Source organism: Sciurus vulgaris (genome assembly GCF_902686455.1).
Source record: "Sciurus vulgaris genome assembly, chromosome: 8".
NCBI classification, from domain to species: Eukaryota; Metazoa; Chordata; class Mammalia; order Rodentia; family Sciuridae; genus Sciurus; species Sciurus vulgaris.
In genome coordinates, this window is record NC_136468.1 from 138,067,005 (window position 1) to 138,089,575 (window position 22,571).

Consider the following 22,571-nt stretch of genomic DNA (forward strand, 5'->3'; position numbering starts at 1 on the left):
TACATAGTGTGGACATCTTCATTAAAAACGTGAAAACCCTACAGAGAATACCTTCAACAAAATTCAACACCCATTCATGATAAAAACACTGAAGAAACTAGGGATGGATGGAAGGAAACTACCTTAACATCATAAAGGCTGTATATGAAAAACCCAAAGTCAAACCCACAGTAAGTGGGGAAAAACTGAAAGCACTTCCTTTAAAGTCTGGAACAAGACAAGGATGTCCACTCTCACCACTCCTATTTAAGATAATATTAGAAATTCTAGCCAGAGCAATTAGGAAGGAGAAGGAAATAAAAGGGACAAAAATAGGACAGGAAGGCTGGGCAGGTAGCACCTGCCTGTAATCCCAGTGGCTTGGGAGGCTGAGGCAGGAGGATTGCAAATTCAAAGCCAGCCTCAACAAAAGGTGCTAAGCAACTCAGTGAGATCCTATCTCTAAAATACAAAATAGGGCTGGGGATGTGGCTCAGTGGTTGAGGGTCCCTGAGTTCAATTTCTGATCCCCCCTGCCAAAAAAAAACTACTAGAGCTAATAAATTCAACAAAGTAGGAGGTTACAAAAATCAGCATTCAAAAATCAACTTTCCTGTATACCAACAAAGAATCTGCCAAGAAAGTAATCAGAAAAACAATCCTATTCACAACAGCCTCAAAACAAAAAAAAACCTAGGAATAAATCTAACCAAGGAGGTAAAAGACCTCTACAATGAAAACTAGAACACTAAAGAAAGAAATTGAAGACCTTAGAAAATGGAAAGACCTCCCATGTTCATAGAGAGGCAGAATTAATATCGTTAAAAATGGCCACACTACCAAAAGCACTATACAGATTGAAGGCAATTTCCATAAATATACAAATGACATTCTTCACAGAACTAGAAAAAACTCCTAAAATTCATTTGGAAGAATAAAAGACCCAGAATAGCCCAAGAAATTCTCAGCCAAAAAAAGCGATGCTGGAGGTATCACAACATTGACCTGACTTCAAATTATCCTACAGAGCTATAGTAACAAAACTGCATGGTACTGGTATTAAAATAGACACATGGACCAACAGTACAGAATAGAAGACACAGAGATAGACCCACACGGATACAGTCAACTGATCCTTTACAAAGATGCCAAAAACATTGGAGAAAAGACAGTCTTTCTAACAAATGGTGCTGGGGAAACTGGTTATCCAGGTGTATAAGACCAAGACTAGACCCTTCTCTCTTGCCCTGCACAAAAATCAACTCAAAATGAATCAATGACCTCAGAATTAGACCAGAAACCATACAACTCCTAGAAGAAAACAGAGTACATACTCCAACACCTTGGTTTAGGCAATGACTTTCTCAATAGAACCCCTAAAGCTCAGGAAATAATGCCAAGAGTTAATAAATGGGATGACAACAAATTAAAAAGCTTCTGCACAGCAAAAGAAACCATTAGAAATGTGAAGTGAGAACCTTCAGAATGGGAGAAAATCTTTGCAAACTTCTCTTCTGGCTGGATTAATATCTAGAATATAATATATAAAGAACACAAAAAACACCACAAAAATTAACCCAATTAATAAATGGGCAAGTGAATTAAATAGCCATTTCTCAAATAAATACAAATGGCCAACAAACATGAAAAAATGTTCAACATCATTAGCAATTAGGGAAATGCAAATCGAAACTACACTATATATATATATATATATTTTTTTTTTTTTTGTACCAGGAATTGAACCCAGGGTGCTTAACCATTGAGCCACATCCGCAGCCCTTTTTTGTATTTTATTTAGAGACAGGGTCTCCCTGAGTTACCTAGGGCCTCACCAAGTTGCTGAGGCTGGCTTTGAACTTGAGATCCTCCTGCCTCAGCCTCCCAAGCTGCTGGGATTACAGGTGTGCACCACTGTGCCTGGCTACACTGAGATTTTATCTCACTCCATTCAGAATGACTGTCATGAAGAATACAAACAATAATAAATGCTGGAGAGGATGTGGAGGAAAGGGAACACTTTTATACTGTTGGTGGGATTGTAAAATAGTACAACTACTATGGAAATCAGTATGGAGGTTTCTCAAAAGACAAGGCGTGGAACCACCGCATGACCCAGCCATACCACTGCTCGGTGTTTATCCTAAAGAATCAAAGTCAGCATATTATAGCAATAGATGCAGATCCATGTGTACAGCAGCATAATTCACAATAGTTAAACTATGGAGCCAGCCTAGATGTCCATCAACGGATGAACGGATAAAGAAAATGTGGGATATACAAACAACGGAGTTTTACTCAATCATAAAGAAAAATTAAATCATGTCCTTTGTAGGAAAATAGTTACAACGTGGGACCATCATGTTAAAGGAAACAAGACAAACTCAGAAGGTCATGGGTTGTATGTTTTCTCTCATGTGGAAGCTAGAAAGGAAAAAGGAAAAGAAAGGGAATCTCTTGAAAATCAAAGAGAGATCTGTAGGATTTAGGAAAGGGGTCAGGAGGAAGGAGGAGGGAGGGGAAGGAGGAAATACTGGGGAGTGATATTGGCCAAATTATATTGTTATATTGCATGCACACATGAATATGTAACAATAAATCCCACCATTACATATAACTATAATGCATCTATTAAAAATGTGAAAAAAGTCAGGCACAGTAGTCAACGCCTGTAATCCCAGTGACTCAGAAGGTTGAGGCAGGAGATCACAAGTTCAAGACCAGTCTCAGCAGCGTGGGGAGGCCCTAAGAAACTTAGTGAAACACTGTCTCAAAAAAAAAAAAAAAAAAAAAAAAGGAGCCAGACACAGTGGCACACACCTGTAATCCCAGCAGCTCTGGAGGCTGAGGCAGGAGGATCACAAGTTCAAAGCCAGCCTCAGCAACTTATCAAGGCCCTGAGCAAATAAGTCTCTAAATAAAATGTTTAAAAAAGGGCTGGACAGTGGTACAGCGCTTGTCTCACATACATGGTGCATTGGGTTCGCTCCTTAGCACCACATAAAATAAAGGTATTGTATCAATATACAACTAAAAATTAAAAAAAAAAAAAAGTGCTGGAGATGTGGCTCAGAGGTTAAATGCCCTTGAGTTCAATCTCCAATACCAAAAATAAATAAAATAAAATACAAAATAAATAAATAAAATTTTTAAAAATTAATAAGGCCTGGGAATGTGACTCAGTGATAAAGTGCCTCTGGGTTCAACCCTCAGTACCACCAAAAAAAAAAAAAAAAAAAGAAAGAAAGAAAAAAGAAAAAATACCTCAAAAGAAGTAGGTAGTGGTGGTCACTTATATACTAGCCAGAGTGCTAAGTTAGGAAGGATCAACTAAATTATATGGAGAGGATTAAAAGTTAAAAGTTATTTTAAGGGCTGGGGTTGTGGCTCAGTGGTAAAGCGCTTGCCTAGCATGCTTGAGGCCCTGGGTTTGATTCTCAGCACTGCATACAAACAAATAAAATAAAGATCCATCAACAACTAAAAAAAAAATATATATATATATAAATGTATATATATACATTATATAATTATATATATATAATTATATGTGTGTGTGTGTGTGTATATATATAAAGTTATTTTAATGCCCAGACCCAGCCCTGTGCCCGAACACCCCTGGCCTAGTGTACCTGGTCCTCGTCCTACGCCCATGACGCCGGCGCTTTACCACCTATTTCGTCTGGTCTGAGTCCTCATCTTTCCTGGCTGGCCTTAATTCTTGGCCTAAGCCAGTTTGCCTTATCACCAAGCCATTGTTCACGGCTTTATCCAAAAGCACTACTCCCCTGGCCCTATCGCCTAACCATATTTCTGTCCCCAACCACATCCCCACACACAACCCCACCTGGCTTTGCCCACTGGCTTTGGCCTCCAGGCGGTCAACACCCGGCTTAACTGGCCCTTACCACTATCTTTATTTAACTGGCCTATCTTTATTTAAGGGGCCTTAAGCTCCTGGCCCCTCCCCGCAGGCACTTTTGTACTGGCTGGACTTCCTCTCCTTATTCTCCGGGCACCCCACCTGTGCCCGAGTCCCCTGCCCAAACAACCCTGGCCTTATTAATCCCTTCATCCCAAACCGCCACACCGACTTGGTGTGGGCCACCTATCTCCACTGAGCCGGCCTCTAATCCTCGACCCACCCTCCCAGTGCTAACCTGCTTTTTTTAATGGGTCAACCGCGCCATGATCCCGACTCTCCCTAGAGTTTCTACTTCCTCCACCCTGGGTTCTGTCCACACTTCCACCTCCCACCACATCCTTACACCTTTATCTACCTGGCTTTGCCCACCTGACTTGAGTGTTTTACCCTTGGCACAGTTTCACCAATTGGTGCTGACCACTTATATTTTACTTAGCTGCCCTTCACACCCTGGTCTTGAGCTCTAGGGCTTAAGTGTCCCATGGTGGCCTTGCCCATGAACTTTGCTCACCTGGCCATTCCTCCTAGCTTTTCCCCACTGGCCTTCTTCCCCGACAGTATGGGCTATCCTCAGCCCCAGGCCTGATCCTGAGCCCTTACCCCCTTTACTTTACTTTCCTGTCTCATTGCCTCAAAAAGAGGCCCTTAGGAAATCATTTTGAATCACCCACCCTTATAATAACCAGTGTTAGCATCCTGGTCTTTTCCCCCTGCCCTTAACTACCTCTTGCCTGGCCCACCTGGCCATTTCTTCAGACAGACCCCTGGCCATATTTCCATTATTGTACACCCTGCCCAGCTCTGCTGCCCACACCCCCATGCCAACACTTACGTGGCCTTTCCCTCCTGGCCTTAAACTCTTGGCCTGACCAGCCTGGTGTTAACCATCTGGATTTACTGAGGTGGCCTCAGTATTTGGCCTTATCTTCTTGACCTTACCACCTGGCCTCACCCCATTGGTCTTTTGCCCTATCTGTGTCTACTGGACTTACTTACCTGGTCCTCCACCCTTGCCCGGCCCTGCAGCCCCCATCCGGAAGCCCATGCATTCCTGGACTTGAGCACCTGGCCTGAACCTCACTGCCCAAAGCACTTGGCATTGCCAACTTGGTATTAACTGCCTATCTTTACTTAGCTGGCCCATAGGTCCTGGCCCTATCCTCCCAGTTCCCATTCAGTCATTTTCTCCTTCTGTATACACTGGCCTGGCTTCTCCGGAACCCCCTGGCCCATCTGATAAAAATTTTGGGCCTTTTTAAAAATTTTTTCAGCACTGGCAATTGAATCCAGGAGCACCCTCCCACTGGGCTCCTGCCCCCAAATCTTTTCATTTTAGTTCGAGACAAAGCCTTGCTAAGTTGCCCAGTTGCCCACGATGGCCTTGAGCTTGGGATCCTCCTGCCTCAGCCTCCTGAGTTGCTGAGATTATAGGTGTGTGCTGGAGCTCATAAGTACATTTCACTTTTCTCATATTCTTTAGGAAATTTAAATTTGGAAGTAGTCAGGAAATTGCCTCCATGACCTTCATCACAGTCTCTGGGCTTTCATTTGATGCCCCTCAGTCTTTGACCTGTGATTTCTGTCTTGAGTCACATCATGGGATTAGTTTCTTATCCTGATCCTATGTGGAAGAGTGAATTGGGGTATATTTGGTTTATGTACATTTTTGGGGGGTTACTGGGGCAAACCAGAGGGCTTTATCAGTGAATGATACCCCCAGCCCTTTTAATTTTTTTTATTTTGAGACAGGGTCTCACTAAGTTGCTTAGGGTCTCACTAAATTGTTGAGGCTGGCCTTGAACTTGCAATCCTCCTGCCTCAGCCTCCCAACTTGCTGGGATTGCAAGCATGCATCCCTACAACCAGCCATCTCCACTTTCTTGACCAGCCTCAGAGCTTAGAGTCAAGAGATAACTGTTTCATGTAAAGGAAGGAAGGAAGAGAGGGAGGGAGGAAGACAATGAATTCTGGAACCCTTGTGCATTGCTGGTGGCAATGTAAAATGATGTAGCCACTATGGAAAAGATTTTGGCAGTTGGGCACTGTGGCACACACCTGTAATCCCAGGGGCTGGGAAGGCCAAAGGAGGAGGTTCGTGAATTCAAAGCCAGCCCCAGCAATTTAGTGAGGCTGTAAGCAACCTAGTGAGATCCTGTCTCAAAATTTAAAAATCTTAAGGGCTGGAAATGTGGCTCAGTAGGTTAAGTGTCCTTGGATTCAATCCCTGGTAACCAAAAAGAAATAGAAAAAAAGAAAACATTTTGGCAGTTTCTCAAAGCAGGGCAAGGTGGCACATGCTTGTAATCCCAACAGTTTGGGAGGCTGACACAGGAGGATCACAAGTTCAAAGCCAACCTCGGCAGTTTAGCAAGACCCTGTCTCTAAATAAAATATACACACAAAAGAAGGGCCTGGGAATGTGGTTCAGTGGTTAAGCATCTCTGGGTTCAATCCTCAGTACAAAAAAAAAAAAAAAAAAAAAGCTAATCATAGAATTAACAAAGGACCCAGCAATTTCCCTTCTGGGGGTATACCCAAAGAAATTGGAAACTGAAATTCAAATAGGTATTTTGGACACCAATGTTAATAGTAGCATTGTTTGAAAGAGCCAAAAGTAGAAACAACCCAAAAGTTCACTGATGGATGAGTAAATGGATAAATAAAATGTGATATATCCATACATTAGAATACTATTCAGCCTTAAAAAGGAAGGAAATCCCCAGATGTGGTGGAGGATGCCTGTAATCTCAGTGGCTTGAGAGGCTAAGACTGGAATATTGCAAGTTCCAGGTCAGCCTGGGCAACTTAGTGAGACACTGTCTCAAAATAAAAATGAAAAGGGGCTGGGTATGCATCTCATTAGTAGAGTAGGAGGAAATTCTGTCATATGCTACAACATGGGTGAAGCTTCAAGACTTTGTGTTACATGAAATAAACCTGTGGATGAAATGCTGTGATTCCACTTAGATGGGGACTTTTATTTGTGTGTGCTGGGAGTTGAACTCAGGACCTTGTGCTTTGCAAGGCAAGCACTCTACCAACTGAGCTATATCCCCGGCCCAGATAAGGGCTCTTAAAGCACCTGAAATCATGGAAATAGAAATTTTAATTGTAGTTACCAGGGGCTGAGTTGAAGAAAAAGGAATTGTTTAATGGGTACAGAGTTTCAGACGTGCAAAATGAAAAGGTTCACCAATATGAATATATTTAACACTGTTGAACTATCCATTTAAAATTAGCTAAGCTGGGCTGGGGACATAAATCAGTTGCTGGAGTGCTTGCCTTGTAAGCACAAGGCCCTGCGTTCAATCCCTGGCGCTGCAAGAAAAAAAAAAAAAAAGCTAAAGTGGTAATTTTTTTTTTTTTTAACCACAATAAAAAGATCCTCATAAGTTAGAAATGTATAAAAGAAGTGCTAATGGGTAGGCGTGGTAGTGCACACCTGTAATCCCAGCAATTCGGAAGGCCCAGGCAGGAGGTCTGCATGTTCAATTGAGGCCAGCCTCAGCAATTTGGTGAGACCCTGTCTCAAGAAAAAAAAAAGAAAAGAAAAGAAAAAAAGAAAAAGAAAAACAACTGGGGGTGTGACCCTCAGTACCAAATAACAGTAGTGGTAGCAGTAATAGTAGTAGTAATAATAAAAATAAGACAAAGAAGAAGAATTAGGGTGTAGGTAAAAAAGACAGGGAGCCCAGCACCACCCAAAAAAAAAAAGACTGGGAAATGTGATAAGAATTGAAGCCAAATTTGGTTATACAAGTTCATTATACTACTCTCTCCTGTATATTAGAAATTTTCACAAGTGCACAATGAAAAAAATTAAAGAAAAAAAGTATGTAGCATACACTAGTGTTTTTCTTTTTGTTTCTTTTTTTTTTTTTTTGGTTTTTGCTTTCCTTCTGTTTTTTTTGGGGTGTGTGTGTTTAAATGAAGTCTCACTACGTTGCTCAGGCTGGTCTTGAACTCTTTGGCGCAAGTGGCCCTCCTTCTACCTCAGCCTCCTGAGTAGCTGAAACTATAGTCTTGTGTCACCGTGCCTAATTCATACATGAATTTATGTGACATAATTAATATTATGAGGGCTGGGGTTGTAGCTCAGTGGTAGAGCACTTGCCTAGCATGCACAAGGACCTGCATTCAGTCCTCCGCACTGAAAAATAAATAAATATAAAAAATTAAAAAGCACAGATTTCAGAGCCCAATCCTCAACCTGCACCTTGTGCTCCAAGAATCTACGTTTCTCTGTCCCTGTTTCCCAGGGGATTCCAGGGATCACTTGTTTGGGAACTACTGACACTGCATCCCGTGTGTTCCGCACCCTTTCTGGATAGGACAGGTAGGGAGCAGATGTTGTGAGAGCAGTTAGAAAGCTGTCTTGAACATCCAGATGCTGAGGCTGGTGGCTTTGAGCGTGGGAAAATGGTTTAGATACTTCGATGTACTGTCTCCGTTTATTCATCTGCAGGAGCACTTGATCGTAACCTAGCCTGGGTAAAGCTCTCAGTATCCATCCTGGCATAGCACTCAAGGTATGTTAGCTGCTGCTTCTGTTATCGTTGTCATTAGCATTGAAGAAAGCCCTGGACTAAGAAGCAGGTAGACACAGATTCAAATCCTGTCTCCACCACTTTCTAGCTGTGTGATTTTGAGCATATTACTCAACCTCTCTGAACCTGCTTCCCCATCTGTCAAATGATGACAATAATGACAACACCTGCATTATGCCAGAAGATGTACTAGGCTGAGAGATGATGTAAAGCTCAGTGCTTACAATGCTAAACCTACAGAAGCACTCGGCAAATAAAGTAGCCGTTTTTAAGCATTTCCTGGGAGCAGGGACCTTATCCTCCAGAGGCCCAGCTGATGTGACCTTGCTGGAGTGTGGGTAGGCCGTCACCTGAGAAAGTCAAGAAGCTATCATGAGCTGTTCTTTCCACCGGGGACTGTTTTTCTCAGGCTGGGAGAGGCTGTGCTTTACACACCTGTGCATGGATCCGGGCCAGCAGAAGGTAAAGGAACAAAGGGAGCAAGGGTTTGGAGAATTCTACGCGGTGACTTGCCAGGTCCATTCTTCTGCTACCCTGTGGTAGGCGCCACCCAGATCCGGCTGTCACAGTTTAGCATGCCTCTTTCGATGGGAGAGAGTGTTGTAGCTATCTCTCCCCGCCCCCCTCAGAATTCGTCCAGACTACCCTTGGGGGGGGGGGACTTCCAGCGGCACCTCTGGCAGTCCCTGTCCTGGTACCACACACACCGAACCCGACTTTCATCTTGATTCTGCTGTGTGACATTGGGGCAGTCACTTAACCTCTCTCAGCTTCCACTACCTTCTCTGTAAAATAGGGTTTGTAGTTGGAGCTACCTCGAGTCCCAGAGCCATCATTTCCAACCTGTGTCAAAGGTTTGTGCCAGTTCCTATCATGCAACCTGGTAGAGTTAGTTCTCAGTTCATGGTCATTAACTAGCCTTAGAAGACTCTAGCACCAGCTGCTCCTTCCTGGAACCACCCTAATCACCACTTAGCATCCTCCAGACCCAAATCCAGGAGCTGTGCCTATCTCTGTCTTGTTCTCACCCCCAAGGAACCCACACAAGAGAGACACAGTGGGCTGGGGTTGTGGCTCAGTGGTAGAGTGCTTGCCTAGCATGTGGGAGGCACAGGGTTCAAATATACAAAGAGAGACATAGTGTTTTGCCATCTACGGCAGCTGTCACTCAAGTTGGGGATAAAGAGGCAAAATGAGTCAGTTGGACAGAAGTGGGGTCCTGAGCAAACTCCCTCCAGTGGCTCTTATAGGCCCCACCAGCCCCTGGGTCAGCACAGGGACAGGTTCTGTGAGCATCTATAGCATTAATAGGTCATAGAATCTTCTGGATAACAGAAACATTCTACTACACAGTTACTAGGGCCAGGAGCTCACAGAGCACTGGAAGCATGGCTAGAGATTGAGAAACTGATTTTTTTTTTTAATCTTATTGAATTTCAATGAATTTCTTTAACTGTTAGACAGAGTTTCATTGTGTTAACTCAGGCTTGTAATTCGTGGGTTCCAACGATTCTCTCCTGCCTCAGCCTCCGGAGTAGTAGGGACTACAGGTATGGGTGACAGTGCTGGCCTCTATCTCTCCTCCCATGACCCTGATGTAGATCCTCGAGGGAACCATACAACGAGCTGGAATCCGGCCCGGGCAGAGGTCACCAGGTTAGAACGGGCAAATGGATTCTACACAGATTCACACACACAACACAGCCCTGTCTGGAATGGAGGGAGATGATGGAGGGAAGAGGCAGATACAGGTTCAAGCCCACGCATGGCCATTTCCATCTGTTCTCCATGCTGAATCTCAGTTTCCTTATCTGGAAGGTGGCCAAGATGCATGCCAGAAAAAAGAAATTAGATGAAACATGGCCATGTACTTGAAAAAAGATACTTTACCTCCTCGGTCTTCCTCCCCCAGACCCATAACTCCAATTATGAGAAAAACATCAGACTAATTCCAGTAGGGCTTCAACCTACAATACACCAAAACTCTTCAGAATTATCAAGGTCATTAATAAGGGAAGTCTGAGACACTGTCCCAGCCAAGGGAGCCCAAGGAGACATGAGAACTAAATGTAATATGCTATTCTGGAATAGAAAAAGGCCATTTGGCTGGGTTCAGTGGCATATGCCTATAATCTCAGCTTCTCAGGAGGCTGAGGTAGGAGAATTTGAAAGTTCAAGGTCAGCTGTGGATGTAGTTCAGTGGTAGAGGATTTGCCTTAGGATGTTCAAGGTCCTGGGTTCAATCCTTAGTACTACAAAAAAAACAAAAAAAAAAACAAAAACAGAGTCGATGATAGATTAAATTAAAATAACAAGGCCATTTTCTACCCCACAGAGTTGTTGTAGAGATCACATAAGCATTCAGCAGGAGGGCTGAGGTTGTGGCTCAGTGGTAGAGGGCTTGCCTGGCATGTGTGAGGCACTGGGTTCAATTCTCAGCACCACATAAAAATAAATGAATAAAATAAAGGTATTGTGTCCATCTATAACTAAACATATATGTATAATATAAAGAACTTAACAAAAAGCACCAAATAAATTATAAAAATTTATAAATATTGCATTTTATGTGTTTCAATATCCCTTATCCAAAATACTTGGGAGCTGGGCACAATGGCACAGTCCTATAATCCCAGCAGCTCGGGAGACAGAGGCAGGAGGACTACAAGTTTGAGGCTAGCCTGAGCAACTTAGGGAGACCCTCAGTAACTTAGTGAGACCCTATCTCAACAAAAAATAAAAAAGGGCTGGGGGTGTTGCTCAGTGGTTAGCACCCCTGAGTTCAGTCCCTGGTACCAAACCAAAAATGCAAAATGCTTGGGATTTGGATTACAGATTTTGCTGGATTTTGGAATACTTGCATATGCATAATGAACTATCTTGATGATGCGATCTAAGTCTAATCAATATTTTATTTTTGCCTCATACACATAGCAAGAAATTAACCTTACACAATACTTTAGTGTGCTTGTATTTTGACAACAACCTATCAAATGAAGTCAGGTATGGAATTTTCCACTTGTGACCTCATGTTTTGGATTTTGGAGCATTTCATATTTTCAAATTAAGGATACTCAATCTATATGAAAAATATCTAGAATAGGTTAAGCTGTAGAGTCAGCAGATTAGCAGTGGTCAAGGGATATGGTACTGTGACTGCCTATGGCTACAAGTTTTCTTCTTGGGCTGAATAAGGCTCAGGAGGCTGAGTTAGGAGGATTCCAAGTTCAAAGTCAACCTGAGCAACCAAGCAAGACCCTATCTGAAAATTAAAAAAAAACAAAAAAACAAAAACAAAAACTGGGGGGAGGCACCAGATACTGAACCCAGGTGCACTTAACCACTGAGCCACATCCCCACCCCTTATTTTTTATTGAGAGACATAGTCCTGCTCGGTTGGTTAGAGCCTTGATAAATTGCTGAGGCTGACTTTGAACATGTGATCCTCCTGCCTCAGCCTCCTCAGCCGCTGGGATTACAGGTGTGTGCAAAGTAAAAAATTTTTTTAAAGAGCAGGGGATATAGCTCAGTGATAGAGCACCCCTGGGTTCAATTTCCATTTATCACACACACACACAAAGCTTCCTCAGGGTGGCAAAAATGTTCTGAAACTAAACAGAGGTGGTAGTTACACAACACTATGAATGTTCTAGATGTCACTAAATTGTATACCAAAAGTGGTTTAATGTTAAGTAAAATTCACCAAAAAGGTGATATGTAAATATTTGATATGACAGTTCCAAAACTCTTTTCTATTTTACAAGTCACATCCAAGCCCTTGAAACCCCACAGCCCTGGATTTCTGAAACCCAAACTGGCAAGTAGGGAAAGAAAGTGGTTTTGGTATGGGGAGGGGAGAGGGGACCTGGGCTTTAGCATCAGACAGACCTAAGCTCGGGCCCCTGCTCTGCCATTTGCTAGCTGTGTAACTTTAGGCAAGTTACTTCACCCCTCTAAACTAGCTGCTTCATCTGCAAAGTGAATGATTGTTGGAACTATTCAGTGACACCCACAGTCCGGCACTGGCACTTGGCAAGCATCATTTCCTTCCTGTCCCCTTTTTCCCAGTCGTACTACAGGACTGATGGCTTCCATCCCTCCCACACGGAGCTGGCTGAGTACCAGGGGGTGAGAGTCAGGGTTGCAAGATCTACAAAAAGCCAGAAATCATCTCTTTAGTTAAAAAGTGCCAACCACGAATTTGTAACATTGTTTCCATTGATCCCTTGCAGGCAAACTCATCAGGGCTGTTCCCCCAATAGACTCAAGGCCAACCCAAATTGGCTGAGAGCAAAACAAACAGCCTTATCTTGGGGGTGTGGGGCCCCTGAATATAAGGAGGGAGGCCACTGGTCTCTTTAGCCTTTTTCGTACTCAAGATGAAATTCCTCTTGCTGGCTGCTCTGCTCACAGGTAAGCATACCTTTCCCCTCTGTGTGTGCTAGATATTCCTCATGAATGGGGGACTCAGGTCATGGCAGACAGGGCTAGCCACACCTAGAGGCTCCATGTGAACCTCCCTGTGGGACTGAAGATCTCCTGGGTTGGGGTTCCCTCCTCCTCTCTCAAATCTCCCTTTTGGCCTCCAGATCTGAACTCACATGACCCCTTCTAGAAAGTTCTCCCTTGCCTGTCTACCCAAGCTATGACAGCCCCCTTTCTTTCTCTCTGCTATATTGCCTTGACATGGTGACCTCCCAGAAGGTACTGTGCCCGCAATTCTCATCTTGTTGATTAAATCACTTGTTTCTGTCCCACCCACATGGCTGGCACCTTGTACTGGATCAGACACAGTGAGTTAAACTCAGAGTTTGAATCTCACCTAATTCATCCATTGTTCAATGATTCATTCAGCATTAATGGAGCCTTCCAAGGAATCAAGCTCTGGGTTGAGACCAGCAACTCAGAGATGAATGAGCCACGTTCCCACTCCAGGAGTGCAAGCGCGCACACACACACACACACACACACACACACACACGAGCGCGCATGGGCATACATGCACCAAGCAGCGATTCTGTGCAGGCCTGGCTTCTGCAGAGTAGAGTTGGCTGGATCAAAGAGAGGGAGAGAGGGGAGGAGAGAGAAAGCAGGAGAGCCAGGGGGCAGTCAGGTCACTGTTGCCAGAATAGGCTCTAGGCCTCTGCTCCTGGATGCCATTCACAAAGAGCAACCAGCTACCATCCTGTCCTTGGCCCTGGGTTTAAGCACAGTGAGTGGTCCCAATGTGCCCAGAAGATTGAGAAAAAGAGGGTCAAATCATGGGGCAATAAGAAAATAGTGGTGGCTGGTTAAATAGTACCTTGGCCAGGCATGGTGGTGCATACCAGTAAGCCCAGCGACTTGTGGGGCTGAAGCAGGAGGATTGCAAATTCAAGGCTAGCCTGGGCAATCTAGTGAGACCCTGTCTCAAAACAAAAACAACAAAAAAAAAGTAGTTTGGTAGTAGAGTGCTTGCCTAGCAAGTGTGAGGCCCTGGGTCCAATCCCCAGTACCAAAAGAAAAAAATAATCAATCTGAGATTGATAAGTGATCTTAAGAGATTTTTAAGTGATTAAAATGGTCAATTTTATGTTATGTGGATTTCATTTCAATACAAAGTTTTTTTAAAAAAATTTTTCATTGGAAAAAAAAAAATCCCCATTTAAGGGCTGGGGGGATGTAGCTGGTGGTTAAGCGTTAAGCTTGGATTCAATCCCCAGGACCAAAAAAAAAAAAATCAATCCCCATTCACTTTATTAAGTTCCTGGGTTCAGCGCTCTTCTGAGGAGGCAGCCGGCAGGGGTCAAGGTGCAGAGAGCAGGCAGGCAGTGGGCCTCTGGAGGTGCTGGCAGAGCCCACCAGGACCGGTTTGAACTCGGTTTTCTCGCAGTGGGCGGTACTGAGCACATCATCGGCCCTCGGGCTGTGTGGCAGTTCCGCAATATCATCAAGTGCACAATCCCCGGGAGCGACCCCTTGAAGGACTACAACCACTATGGCTGCTACTGTGGCTTGGGTGGCTCAGGCACCCCTGTGGATGAATTGGACAGGTGAGTGATCCATCTAGAGGGAGGCTGGAGAGTCTGTGTTGGGGCGGGGAAAGGGCACAAGCCAAGGATCTCATGAAGCACCAAAGGGGGACGTGCCTGTGAGCTAAGGACAACATGTTTCCGCTTCTTATATAAAGAAGCATAGTCCAAGAGTGCCCTGTATTCAGTGAACCCTGTTAGAAATGGAAAGCAGAAGCCAAATGTGGCAGCGCACACCTGTAATCCCAGCGGCTCGGGAGGCTGAGGCAGGAGGATCGCAAGTTCAAAGCCAGCCTCAAAAATTTGGCGAGAGCCCTGAGCAAATTAGACCCTGTATCAAAATAAAAATAAAAAGTAAAAAGGACTAGGGCTGTGTGGCTCAGGGGTCAAGTTCCCCTAGGTTCGACCCCTGATACCAAAAAAAAAAAAAAAAAATTGCCGAATAGCTGATGTAGAACAGTTGGCGATGCGATGCTCCCCTCTAGTGGCAGAAAATGGCAAAGCAAACCATCAACCACAATCTAGGCATCGACCTTGGGTTTAAAAAAAAAAAAAAGTGTCATAGCATCATCAGAACATATAATTTTACTGTATTCTTACAACGATATTAAAATCATTTTCAATAGATATATGTGCTGGGTGCAGTGGCGCACGCCCGTAATCTCAGAAGCTTGGTAGGTTGAGGCAGGAGGATCGCTAGTTCAGAGCCATCCTCAGCAATTTAGTGAGGCCCTAAGCAACTTATGGAGACCCTGTCTCTAAATATCATGTATCCCATTTGTTTATAATAAGAATAAATTAAAAAATAAAATAAAATATTAAAAAAGAGCTGGGGATGTGGCTCAGTGGCTAAGTAACTCTGGATTCAATCCCTGGTACCAAAAAAAAAAAAAAAGTGATAAATATATGACAAGAGAGCTTACAATTTTTCAAGCCATAGGACCATTTCTCCGGTAGACACCCCACCTGTGCCTGAGAGCAGGTGAGGGCTGACCTGTCATGGGGTCCTTGCTCCTCAACTGTTCTCTTCCCTCTCCAGGTGCTGTCAGACACATGACCACTGCTACAACCAGGCAATTAGGTTGCCCAGCTGTAAAAACCTCGTGGACAACCCCTACACCAACACCTACTCATACACCTGCTCTGGCACTGAGGTCACCTGCAGCAGTAAGTTTGCCCAACCTTGACCCATGAATTCCAGTAGACCCTAAGTAGACCTTGAGGAAGTAACAACAATGATAGCCACCATGTAGTGATCATTTTCTTGGTGTTGGTCAATGTCTCATTCAATCTTCACAACAACCCTTTAAGATATTTTTATTTTCCCCATTTTACAGGAGAGGAAACTGAGGCTCAAAGCTAAGCCATCTGTCCAAGTTCATTCATGGTGTTTGGGTTTTGAACACAACTCTATGACTCCAAAGCCTCTGCTCTTAAGTACTATGATATACTGCTTCCTTTTTTTAATAAAAAGAATCAAGCTGGGTGCAGTGGTACATGCCTGTAATCCTGGCTACCAGGGAAGCTAAAAGGGGGAGGATCCTAAGTTCAAAGCCAGCCTGGACACTTTAGCGAGACCCTGTCTCAAAATAAAATTAAAAGGATTGGGGGATGCAACGGGTAGTAGAGCACTTGCCTACCATATGTGAGGCTTTGGTTCCAACCCCAGTACTGGGGGAAGAGAAAAAGAGTCAATAACTATCATTTATTATGTTTTTATTATATGCCAGGTACTGGGTTAAGCAACTAAACAAGATAAGTTTTATTTTTTCCCATTTTCAAAGCTGGGATCAAAGACAGTCATTTTCCCTGAATGGTATAGTTTGGTATGTCATAGGTTGATATTTGAACTGAGTTTCATTTGATTTCAAAGATTCTCATCTTAGCCACTAAGTGGCCGTAGTGGCATGGCAAAATGTGAAATGTGTCCCTAGTGAGACATGTCCCTCCCCAAGATTTTTTTTTCTCTGTGATGGAATGGAACGGGAATGCAGGGTCCTAAGCATGCTAGACAAATGGTCTACCACCCTGCCATGAAGGTGGGTCTCGTTTCTGAGCAGACAGAAGAGAGAAGAGCATTGTGATGCTGGGCCAGCACTGCAGGTGTTCGCCGACCTCCACTGTGCCCTCATTGACAGGTCCCACCTTTCAAAACTGCACAAACGCAGTGAAATTACCATAATTGCATAATTCAAATCCAAAAGTGCCAAGAAAAAAGATTACCCAGAATCCCGTAGTCCTAACAAGTGAACCGTTTTGGGCTGCCCTGCTCCCTTTTGTCCTTATCCTTAGAATAATGTTCCTGTCATTTTAATCCTGGGTAGGCATGCACCCACTCGGAGTCCTTCATTCCTTCTGCCTGAAACACTTCCTACCACCGATTTGCCTGCTATAGCTCCTTATTTGAGGTCTTTCTTCCGACATCCTTTCCCAGTGAGGTCTACCTTCTCCATGTTCTTTAATACTCTGGTTTATTTTCTCCACAGTATCAATCACCATCTAACATATTTAACTTATTTCTTTTTTTCTCTGTCCATAAGCACAGGGATTGTTTTATTTTTTTATTAATATATCCCCAGAGTCTAGAACAGGGCTGGGCATACAAGCAAGTGCTCAGTAAATATTTGATGAATGCATAGCCTAGATACAATCTGACATTCTGCCTTGTCTCACATTACACCATGTTAAAGACGATTTTCAGTAACAATGCCTAATAGGCTGAGTGAGGTGGTGCAAGTTTGAATCCCAGTGGCTCGGGAGGCTGAGGCAGGAGGATTACCAAGTTCAAAGCCAGCCTCAGCAACTTAGCTGCTGAGACCTGCCTGCTGTGGCTGTTAATTTAGAAACTAGCGAGGGGAGACGGGGGACCGAGAAAAGACATACAAAGACATAGAGAAAATCTCGGGCTAGGTGGGACCTTACCCTGTGATGGAGGAACAATGACCCAGAACTAGCTCAGCACGTTTATTATATAGGTTTTATTATCAAAAAGATTTTCTGTGAAAAAGTTTCTTCAAAGCATGCAGAATTGAAGGTCAAAGACTAGAGCTCAATTATAATTATAATTATGAACCCATGGCAGCTGGCGTCTGAACCTCAGGGTCAAGACCGATATCCCTGTGCCTAGCACAGAACCTCCTTTAAGGAGGGAGTCACCATCGCACCAAGGCAGTCTGGACCTACAACTTTGTACAGGAAGTTCCCAGTGCAAGCACCCAGCTCCCGTTGATTCAGATCACCACTCCAGACACTTAGCAAGGCCCTAAGCAACTTGGTGCGACTGTTTCTAAATAGTCTTTTTAGAAAGGGTTGGGGATGTGGCTCAGTGGTTAAGTGCCCCTGGGTTCAATCCCTGGTACAGAAACAAAAACAAAAACAAAAACAAAAAACAAACAAAAAGAAACAACAACAAAAAACAATGCCTCATAGGTATTGTTATTATTCTAATTTCAGTATAACCTACCTTTCTTTCTTTTTTTTTTTTTTTCTTACCAGGGATTAAACCAGGTATATCCCCAGCCCTTTTTATTTTTATTTTGAGAGAGGTTCCCACTAAGTTGCTTAGGTTCTTGCTAAATTGCTTAGGCTGGCCTCCAGTTTTTAATCCTCCTGCTCCAGCCTCCCAAGTCACAGGTGTATGCCACCACACCTGGATGTATAACATCTTTTAAAAAATTTTTTTCAGTGGCTGGTGGACACAAAATACCTTTTTAAATTTTTTTTTAAGTTTTAGATGGACACAATACCTTTATTTTTTATGTGGTGCTGAGGATCGAACCCAGTGCCCCACACATGTGAGGCAAGCACTGTACCACTGAGCTACAACCCCAGCCTGACACAATACCTTTATTTATTTATATGTGTTGCTGAGGATCAAACCTAGTGCCTCACACATGCCAGGCAAGCGCTGTACCACTGAGCCACAACCCCAACCCTGTATAACATCTTAATTTGCTTATTCATCTGCTTGGTAACAGGTATTTAGGTTGTATTCCCCTTTAGAAAGCCAAATATATGGGAAATTGTATTCTGCACTACAGGGCTGGGGATATAACTCAATGGTAGAGTGCATGCTTAGCAAGTGCAAGGCCCTGCTTTCCATTCCCAGCACCAAAAACAAAATGAAACAAAATAACCACAGCAAAAACATAAAAATATATTTTTGCACTGTGGCTTGATCATTGAGGACTCCTTTGTGTGACTCAGAAATTTGATGAAAGTTATGGATCCTCTCCCCAGGGGAATACACACACAAATTTATTTTTAATGCAGGTGACTCCTCTCCACTAATCAGGCCAAGTAGCCTGCATTTGAAGGTGTTTGCTCACAGTAACAGCTCACTACAGAATTACCTCACTGTGAATACTTTGTAATTTGCATGCTAATTTATACTTTAATGGAAATTTACTGGTAAGAGAAATATTTGTGATTGTTTAAAAAAAAGAATCAGAGGGAAACAAAACTTGAATAAGATTATTGCTATACATAAATCATAGATATTAAAGTTTCAATGCATTTTTTGGTGGGGTACTGTGAATTGAACTCACAGGCACTCTACCACTGAGCTACATCCCCAGTCTTTTTTTCTTTTTTTATTTTGAGACAGGGTCTCATTAAGTTGCTGAGGGTCTCACTGAATTGCTGAAGCTGGCCTTGAATTTGTAATCCTCCTGCCTCAGCCTCCTGAGTCGCTGAGATTAGAGGCATGAGCCACTGGGCCTGGCCAGCCCCACCTCTTTTTTGGAACAGGGGAGGGGAAATGGGGATTGAAATCCGAGGCACTCAGCTACTGAGCCAGCCACATCCCAGCCCTACCTATTTTTATTTTTTTTATTTTTTATTTTTTTTTTTTTTTAGAGACAGGGTCTCCCTGAGTTGCTTAGCACCTCACTTTTGCTGAGGCTGGCTTTGAACTTGGAATCCTCCTGCCTCAGCCTCCCAAGCTGCTGGGATTACAGGCATGTACCACAGCACCCAGCTTGGCCAGCCCTTATTATTTTGAGACAGAGTCTTGCCAGTTTGCCCAGGCTGGCCTTGAACTTGTGATCCTCCTGAGTGGCTGGTATTACAGGTGTGTGCCATCATGCCCAGCTCTGAATGTATTTTAAATACATACATATTTTAAATACATATGTATATATATTTTTGGTGGTGCTGGGAATCAACCCAGGGCCTCATGCATGATAAGCATATCCTCTACCACTGAGCTACAGTCCCAGCTCCAAATGTTATCTTTATTGTTTCTTTTGGTTCTAAAAACAAGCCCAAAGTAATGCAACTTCACACTCTACAGAAATATTTATCATGTGAAGTGGAAGATTCCTAAAATTCTGTTACCCTAAGACAGCCATTTAGATATATATCCCTCCAGAACTTTCAGGCATATCCTAGCTTTTTTCTTTAATAAAAATCTAGAATAGGTAGAGTAGTGTATGCCTGTAATACTCAGCCAGGAGGATTGCGTTCAAGGCCAGCCTGGAAAACTTATCCAGACCCTGTCTCAAAATAAAAAATAAAAAGGGTTGGGGATGCAGCTCAGTAGTAGAGTGACCCTGGGTTCAATCCCCAGTGCCCCACCATAAAAAAAAAAAAAAAAAAAAAATCTGGGAAACATTTTCACATGTAAACATACCTAATTTTTCTAAATGTTTGTTTAATATTCCACTTGAGGCCATTCTGTAATTTTAGAAATAAGTACTTTAAGGTAGAGAAATTGGATTGCCAAATTTCACTAAATTGAAATGTACAATAGTTTACTACCTTAAGTATATGTTTTAGTGTTTTCCATGGTGCTTATCACTGCTTGCCTATGTTATCAGAGATCTGTAACTACACAGGTTTTAAAATTAGTGAGTTCCTGTAAGGTATGAAATAGTCAGGACTTTCCAAAAGACTGCTGTCACAGACTTTCAGATAAACATCAAATGAATTTTTAGTATAAGCATGTCCCAACGATTATATTCCTTGTTTATCTGGAAGTCAAAGGGTGCTGGACATTGGGATTGATCCGTTTTTTATTTGCTTTATCTCTCAATCCTAAATCTTCACCCAGGGGTTGGCCCCCAGCTTATTCCAGTTAATTCTTTCTGCTCTTGGATTGTGAAAAGGAGGGTCTGCCTTACTCAACCCTTTCCTCTTATCTGTCTCCAGGCAAAAACAGAGAGTGTGAAGCTTTCATCTGTAACTGCGACCGCGAAGCTGCCATCTGCTTTTCCAAGGCTCCATACAACAAGGAGCACAAGAACCTGGATACTGAGAAATACTGTTAGAACCTAGTGTCTCCCCTATCTGCCTCGTTGCCTTCACCTTACACTGTGCCCTCTAATAAAGCATATTGTTGGAAAGATCTCGTTTGGGTATCATTTTATTCTCAGTTGGCTGAACATAGATTTTTTTTTTTTCATGTGTGGTACTGGAGATCAAACCCAGGGGCACTGAGGTCCTCCCTAAGTTTCCCAGGCTGGCCTAGAGTTTGTGATCCTCCTTCCTCAGCCTCCAGAGTCTCTAGATAGTTGTGTGCCACTGCACTGGGCTCATAACTAGATCTTTTGGGAACGTCATTCCTTCTATCCTTGGAAATGGAAGTTGAATTAGAAGGACGTTTCTAGGAAGGAAGCACTTTTTAAATGTCTTTTTAGTTATTGATGGACCTTTATTTAATTTGTTTATTTATATGTGGTGCTGAGAATCGAACCCAGTGCCTCACACATGCTAGGGTGCTCTACCACGGAGCCACAATCCCAGTCTCACAAGCACTCTGAAACATAAGCATTGATCATCAACCATCATCTACTGATTATTTACCCTGTACAAGGACAGTGTATGTCTAAATCCTCTGGATTGCTCTATGAGGTGTTGGTATTATCAGCAAATCTTAGAGTTGCCTGCCTGTAGAGTTGGACTCTGGCTTAGTCTGAGCCAGATATAACCTACTGTCATTCTTTTGTCTCCATTTTTACTGTGTTAAATAATTTTTCTACAACTCTTACCTTTTCTGAACACTTCAAAGACTTCATCACGCCCTATAAGCTGATTTTTACTTTGTAGCAATCAAATATAATAAGCCATAATGGTTTGCATTGTTTGAGCACTTATTGCACACCACTCTGTGCTAGGGCTCTATGCATCTTAAGTGTTCATTAGCTCTATGATATTGCCGTTATTCCTTCTCATTTTATACAGGAGAAACTAAAAAAAAAAAAAAAACTCAGAGGAGATAAGTCACTTACCCACAATCACATAAATGGCAGAGTCTGTCTGATAGAAATGTCTGAGCTCTTAACCACTAAATTATCCACCCATGTTTCTCCATGGCATTGAAATTCACCAGTGGAGGTCAAAGAGAGCTAAATTTAAAAAGCAAAAATAAGAAAGGACAATAGGGACTGTGAGAAGCCACCAAAGCAGCAATTTCAAACTTTTGGAGATTGACAGAACAGTGCCACTTCTGGGTGGGTGGTAGGCAGCAAAAGATCTTCAGTATGAAGAAGGGAATTCCCCCAAAATTATTTTTGGGCCAATTTCTCCTTCATCTTATCCATCCATTCAATGACTTACCCTGGGTCAGGAAGTGTACAAAAGGCATAGAATAAAATGTATCTGGGATTGGCCTCAAGACAATGATTTATTGTTAGGTCTCTGTGCAATTCAATCTGGTCTGAGACTTACCCACCCTGCTTTTTCCTGTTTTTCAAAGTGGCATCTTTACTTTTTTTTTTTTTTTTTTTTTTTTTTGCGGTGCTGGGGATGGAACCCAGGGCCTTGTGCTTGCAAGACAAGCACTCTACTGACTGAGCTATCTCCCCAGCCCTCAAAGTGGCATCTTTATATATGCTATGCTCTGTACTCCAGATGGTGTATTTTGTGCAACTATTTAGTTATTCTCCTACCTATGTGTTGCAAGTCCTATTACATCCACATTTTACAAATAAGGAAACTGGCTCAAAGAGGTAAGTGATTTTCCAAAGGTCACTCATTCCCAAGTGGCGCAACTGAGCTTGGAACCCAAATCTTCATAAATTGGATGGCCATTTTTGAATACTGTACTATGGTAGGACTGCAAGGGATACAAAATTATAGTTTTTTTTTTTTTTTTCTTTTTAGTGCTGG

General features: G+C 42.9%; 1 protein-coding gene across 1 annotated transcript; it reads left to right on the plus strand.

The window, feature by feature from the left end:
• The first annotated feature begins 12,754 nt into the window (after positions 1 to 12,754).
• Positions 12,755 to 20,799, plus strand: PLA2G1B (phospholipase A2 group IB). Its single transcript, XM_079151613.1, has 4 exons — positions 12,755 to 12,864; positions 14,324 to 14,483; positions 15,502 to 15,629; positions 20,613 to 20,799. The coding sequence occupies exons 1-4, from the start codon at positions 12,831 to 12,833 to the stop codon at positions 20,729 to 20,731; spliced, it is 441 nt and encodes a 146-aa protein (XP_079007739.1). The 5' UTR covers positions 12,755 to 12,830; the 3' UTR covers positions 20,732 to 20,799.
• The last annotated feature ends 1,772 nt before the right edge of the window (positions 20,800 to 22,571 follow it).

Coding starts and splice junctions, on each gene's coding strand:
- PLA2G1B (XM_079151613.1), top strand. CDS start 12,831: ATGAAATTCCTCTTGCTGGCTGCTCTGCTCACAG. Junction 12,865..14,323: donor GCTGGCTGCTCTGCTCACAG/GTAAGCATACCT, acceptor GTTTTCTCGCAG/TGGGCGGTACTGAGCACATC. Junction 14,484..15,501: donor CCTGTGGATGAATTGGACAG/GTGAGTGATCCA, acceptor TTCCCTCTCCAG/GTGCTGTCAGACACATGACC.